At 43.1% G+C, this 6,024-nt stretch overlaps 1 protein-coding gene across 1 annotated transcript in view; it reads left to right on the top strand.

The window, feature by feature from the left end:
• Positions 1-4,341: 4,341 nt before the first annotated feature.
• Positions 4,342-6,024, top strand: part of kcnh2b (potassium voltage-gated channel, subfamily H (eag-related), member 2b) — a 230,266-nt gene continuing 228,583 nt past the window's right edge. The window contains exon 1 of the mRNA XM_071528383.1: positions 4,342-4,461. Coding sequence (XP_071384484.1) covers positions 4,386-4,461 — 76 coding nt within the window. The 5' untranslated portion in view covers positions 4,342-4,385. The remainder of the gene's footprint in view (positions 4,462-6,024) is intronic.

Below are 6,024 nucleotides of genomic sequence, written 5' to 3'. Positions count from 1 at the left end.
GTGTGTGTGTTGTGTGTGTGTAAGAGTCAGTGTGTGTATGCGCTAGAGAGAGCGAGAGAGAGCAGGATACAAGTGAGAAAGCCAAACCGAGCGAGAGCACCACACTGAAAGCCGGCTGGACGGAGGATATTGGGATGGACAGATGGAGAGGCGGGATGGATGGATGGATGGACGGACGAGTGGAGAAATGAACAAGGAGTCCTGAGACCCTGTTGATGTACACATTGTTCTGTAGTCCTTAGTCATCATATGACTGGATGCTGCTGTTCATTATAGAGTTGCTGTTCTGAAACTCTCCTATTCTTCACCCTGTACAGCTTTTTTCTATTGTATGTTTATAAAATAAATAGAAGGACCTATACAATCTAAATAAGACTTATTACATGTTGAATGAAGACATTGTATCTGTGTTTTAAAGAAACATTATTATATGTCCCAAAAATCAACTTTTCAAGAATTCAGGTTAACTGGTTAGATTTTTCTTACATTTCACAATTTTCAATGCAGTTCTAATGGGTTGGTCAATAAACATTTTGTACCCATGGAGGACATTGTCAGCCGTCATCTTTATTTGAGCATGGATCCTCTTTTTTCAGCACTGCCCTGCTTCTCATTTCAGGTGACACATCAAACCTGGGAGCTGCCCAGTACAGCCACAGTCTTCTACTGATGGTCAGTGAGCAGCTCCACTGCAGCAGCAGGTGGTTAAGTACCCTGCTCAGGAAAAATGGCCAAATTGAAAACACAGTGTTTCTGCAGGAAAGTAATTTCTCTGATGACAGATTTGTAATAGTTGGACATACATTTTGAAATGTTCATTACAAACAGCTGTAACATTTAATGGATGTGTCAAAGTGAAGCCTAAAGCCTTTGAAAGTTATTCTTTTATTCAGTCATTTATTCAACAAGGTACAATGCATTAAGAATTCCCTCTTAATCTAAATATAATCAGTTCTCTCTGTCTTTTCTGTGTGTGTGTTTGTGTGTTTGTGTGTGTGTGTGTGTGTGTAGGTGTGTGTGTGTGTACGCAAGGCAGAATGTATCAGGCTGGGATCTGTCAAAGTAAGAGCGCTCCCATGACAGGATAGTGTCTGCCTCTCCTCTCTCTCTCTTTCCATCTCCTTTCCTCCACGCTCTCTCTTTTCATCCTCTCCTCTCTTTTGCATCTTCCTCTCTTCCCCCTCTGTCCTCTCCTCCTCACTCTCTTCCTCCTCTCCTCCTCCCTCTCTCTTCTCCTGACTAAATAAGGGAGTTGAGAGGGAAGGCTGACCGACACGCCTCCTCTGACTTTCACCGCTGTAGTAAATACTGCTGAATGTAATAATAGTAGGAGCTGATGCATTTTTAATTCGCTGCGAAACGTCAGATTTTGATCGATAGCTCGTTAGGCCTCGTCCAAGGCAAGGCTGCGATTCACAGCACATTAAACCAATCATTAAACATCGGTCGCCGATACTAAAATTGAAATGCAGTCATAGTGCTGTGAGGCGCATTTGGATTAAAAGCGCATGTTGTAGCCTATGTTGTATCTGACAAATCTGTGAAAACAAGACGGGTTTCTACTGACTCTGGGCCGATTACAACCTTGAGACGTTTGGAAATTTTGTTATAACTGAATTAAAAATACAACAGACTGCCTGGAAACAGCGGAGTGTTGGCAGTGATGATGTTAGACACAGGGAGCGCTCTTTGTCTATTGCTGCCTTCAAATGCTGTCGGAAATATCAGAATTCCGTCTTCAGTATACATGAACGACAGATAAAGTGGTTAAAATGACTGGAAGAGTGGAGATTTTCTATGATACACGAGTTGCTGAGATCAGGCATGTAAATTACTTTTGTTACAGGGTCCGTTTTGTTATTATTGAAGGGGCAAAACAAGTCGTATTTACTGCTTGCAAACTTAGAAGACTCTGCTCCTTAAACATCTCAGTAACTCAGTTAGGGCTATTGTAAAAAATCCCCCTTTCCCAGTCTTTTCCCCTCCCAGTTGTATTTTAATGAAGCACAATCTAAAAGGCATCACAAAATGCAGCCATTGTACAAAGAATACATCTTAGTACCCTGTACAATATTAATAAAAATAGTAATGAAAATGTACTAATTAAAAATAAATAAAACTTTTTTTTTTAAGTAGAATGCTAGATATCTCCTATATAGCTAGCCTACATTTATTATGATACACAATATAGCTTAGGCCATATATTTGTACTTATAAGGACACCTTTACCTCTTTTTTTAAGATTTAAAAAACACTGTGATCTCATTTTTGAAAGCAACAAAGATAGTAAGGGACTCTGCTTCTCACTGTAAATCTGATGAATTTAGACAATTTAATGCTCATGATGTCATATTTACTGATGATAATAATTAGCTTGAACTAGGCCTAATTCAGTGGTTTATTCATGGTTAATTCATGTAGGCTAGTTTATTTGGTAATTGGTAGCCTTTGGTATTTCTTTTGTTTTTAATTCCTAGAAACCACATGCTCACACATTTGTATTCCTACTACAATAAATTATTTGCAACATTGGACACTTGCCATTGTATTATTCCTACAACCTCACTGTTGAACGAAGAATACCTAACGGTCCATTAAATGCCTGGAAACCCATATGCTCGACCCCAAATAAAAGTGGACCTAAATAACACTTTCCCAGTCGTTCAGTTGCGCACGACTCTGAACTGCAATATTTCCGACAGCATTTGAAGGCAGCGTCCCTGGCCGTGACGGAAGGGGGGGAACCCCGCCGGTGTGACGTAGCTGAGCAGTCTGTGTGGTGAATCCCCATCCAGCCCTGAAACACAACAAAGCAGCACCACACACACAGTTCCTCTCCACATTAAGATCATATTCACTCCGTCAGGCGCAGTCTGACTCGAAACTGACTTCTCCACCAGGGAATAAAGGAGGCTGCATCTCAGAGCAAGTAAATATTCCTTTATGGGGTATGAAATTATTTATTTATTCACAGAGCAGAGCAGCACAAAGCGAGCAGACAACAGTGTGTGTGTCTGTGTGTGTGGTCGGTTCAGATGAATCCCTCTCATATAGGAAGACAGGTAACATAAAGCTGCACACCTGTAGCGTAACACCAAACCGTTTGGCCGCAGTCATCCTGTTTAGCGCAGGTGTCTGATAAACCTGCGGTTTACACCGCGTGTTCCCCTTTTGTCTGTTACCAACTGCACGATAAGTGCTTCACCTGGAACAGTCAGCCTTTAGACAGCAATTTGCACCTTCTAAGTCAGCGGTTCCCAAACCTTTTTTTCTCACGTCAAAGACCCCCAGGTTGGTGTTTTAAATCACCAATCCCTCTTTCTGCCTGTTTTTTTGGAGAAACTGAAACCTCTGCTCAGACTCTCTAATTTTTATACATCCTCTCATTGGGATAATTCCTAGTTGATTAATAGTGAAACTGAACTATATTCCTCATGCTGAGGGACCCACTGCTGGAACCAAGGACCCCTGCGAGTCCCCGGGCCCCACTCTGGGAACCGCTGGTGTAATTTAAACTTTTTGTTTTTTTTGCCGGAGGGGGGGTGATGTTGAACGGGTCGTGATGTCGCGTCCACTTTTTCCATCACCTCACCAAAAGTCGGAGCAGTTCCGCTGCCGTTGAGCAAAGGGTTAAAAGAGGCGCAGCCAGACGCCGGTGGAGCTGAAGTCATCCGGCAGAGCGCACAGAGAGGAGGAGGAGAGACACCGACAACACCTCCAAAAACACCGACCTAGGACGGCTCCGACTGCACATCTGCGCTCTCCCGTTTTCTTTAAATCGTTCTTGTGTTCTTTTCTCTCCAGACAAACACACGCACCTTCACGGGGAGGAGGAGAGGGAGGAATGAGAGACGGATAAAAACGCGCAGCTCAGCGCCCCAACTATGGCTCCAACGAGGCTCGTCGGCCAGCTCGCCCAGTCCGCTTCACCGGAGCGGGCTGTAGCGCAGGATGAGAGGTCCGCCGTGGTCCTCCGAGCCTGAGACCAGGAGGAAATCCCACCCGACAGCCCCCTCTCCCCCCCTCCCCTCCCACGGGGGACAGAAACAGACACCCTCGCTCTCCTCAGCCTGGAAACTGGAGACCGGAGACTGGAAACGGCTCGTGTCTGCTGTGCGTACAGTGCGCCTCCTTTCCAGAACACTCCTCTCTCTCTCGTGGAGATTCACCGGTGAATCCTCCCTCTGTCCGAGCAACTTGGACAAACTTTGGCCCCGGGATTACTGCCACTTACCGTACCGACCTCCTAGTGTTTCGTGTCCATGAAGAGAGCGCAGTGAGCGTTGTGCGCTCGGCCGGGCGGACTGGACTGGAAACGCAGCGTTGGTGCGACATAAAGAAGTCCCAAAGAAGTCTTTAAAAGTCAAGGGGCCGCCACAGCAAAGATGCCGGTCCGGAGGGGCCACGTGGCTCCGCAGAACACCTTCCTGGACACCATCATCAGGAAATTTGACAGTCAAAGTAAGATCACTGATTTTGTTTCTCATTTCTCTTCTGCATGATAATGTATGTGTCCCAATTAAATAGCCTATTTTCCTTTCAACAGGACCCGCCGTTAATAATTGATTCGTTGACTCAAAAGCCCGCTGTTTGAAAATGTCATCCTAATGTAGGCTTTTAATTCACATTTTGTTTCCATAATTAGCCTCACTAATAATGTTTGCTGATGCGTGATTAATAGCTTTGAGTCACAAAGTGGTGCAATAACATTATATGCAGTAAGGTGAGTGATGAATAAGAAGGTGGGTGAACTATGACCTCCAGGTGGTTATAATAGGGGAAAAAGGAATATAAACAGAAATAAATTATACTTTCAGGAAAACATTAATTTATGTGTTTCCCCATAAAGGACTCAATCCTCATGACTTACATCAGTTTGATATTACTTACTGTACTATACTATGATCACACCTTTGTAAAGATTTGTCAGCCTAAAGAGGTGAGTAAACTGACTTCAGGTGCATTTTCCCTACACTATATTATTAGAGCAACATGAGCAGCCTGTGAATGAGTGTTCACCATGGTGTGCCGGGGGTTTGAAGATTTGTAATGCTGAAGAGAACACTTACTAAAACAAGGCAAAGTTATAGCACAACTTGATATACCACTCCAGGACTAATACATAAATCATTGAAGAAGCCTGGATAAGTGTGTCATATTTCAAGTGTTTTTTTCTCCATATCCTGTAAAGCTTCAACCTCACCCTGATGAACTGTCTTCCCAGGCCACTCCTGCCCTGAATGATATTGACAGAAACAGTAATCTGCTACAAAATATGATATAATTTGATGCTTTTGAGGAATGTAGTCTATTATCTAGTTTTATTCTGAAACTATTGGACACCAAAATAAACCTTTACCAATATACAGTATGTGCCTTTCAAACATAACACAAGTATCTATTTTGTTTCGGCTGTTTGCCTCGAAAAAATCGATATCTCACCAATTAGGCTTGAATAAGTTATAACCTACAAAAACAAACAATACATCTCAGCTACTAAATCTTCCATAAAGCCCAAGAGCGAGAAGTACACGGCTTTCAATATTTCAAAATACATAGGCTTCATTTATCCTCACTTCCCTGCAGCGATGCTATCTTTGATGCAAATCACTCATGTTTTTTTTCCATTCCTCAGTGTGTGACTAGACTTTAAAAGCGGCGCAGCGGCCGCAACTGCACAGTCCATACGGAAATTCACCTCAGGGCTGATGAAGATGATGATGATGGTGGTGATGACGCTATTGGGGAAAAAAATGGAGGATGCAAATGCTTTACATTTCATCAGTTCAGCTTTTGAAAGTCATGCCAATACATCAGATATTTTAAGTTATAGGCTTAATTACAGTTTTTAGTGAACGTTGATGTCAGTTATTCCCCTCAGGGCCTGATAAGATAAAGATTTAGATGTGAGCTGGAGTGAAATATGCATAGTCTTATCTAACCCAGGCCTGCTGATGGCCCTATGCAACATGGCACCAACTACACCACAGTAAGGGGTTCGATTCCTGTTGGAGTCACCCTCAA

Source organism: Centroberyx affinis, unplaced genomic scaffold (genome assembly GCF_046629955.1).
Source record: "Centroberyx affinis isolate AG114_WGS23_722 - 3 ecotype Tasmania unplaced genomic scaffold, CSIRO-AGI_Caff_v1 ptg001667l_1, whole genome shotgun sequence".
NCBI lineage: Eukaryota > Metazoa > Chordata > Actinopteri > Beryciformes > Berycidae > Centroberyx > Centroberyx affinis.
This window is presented reverse-complemented; position numbering and strand designations above follow the sequence as displayed.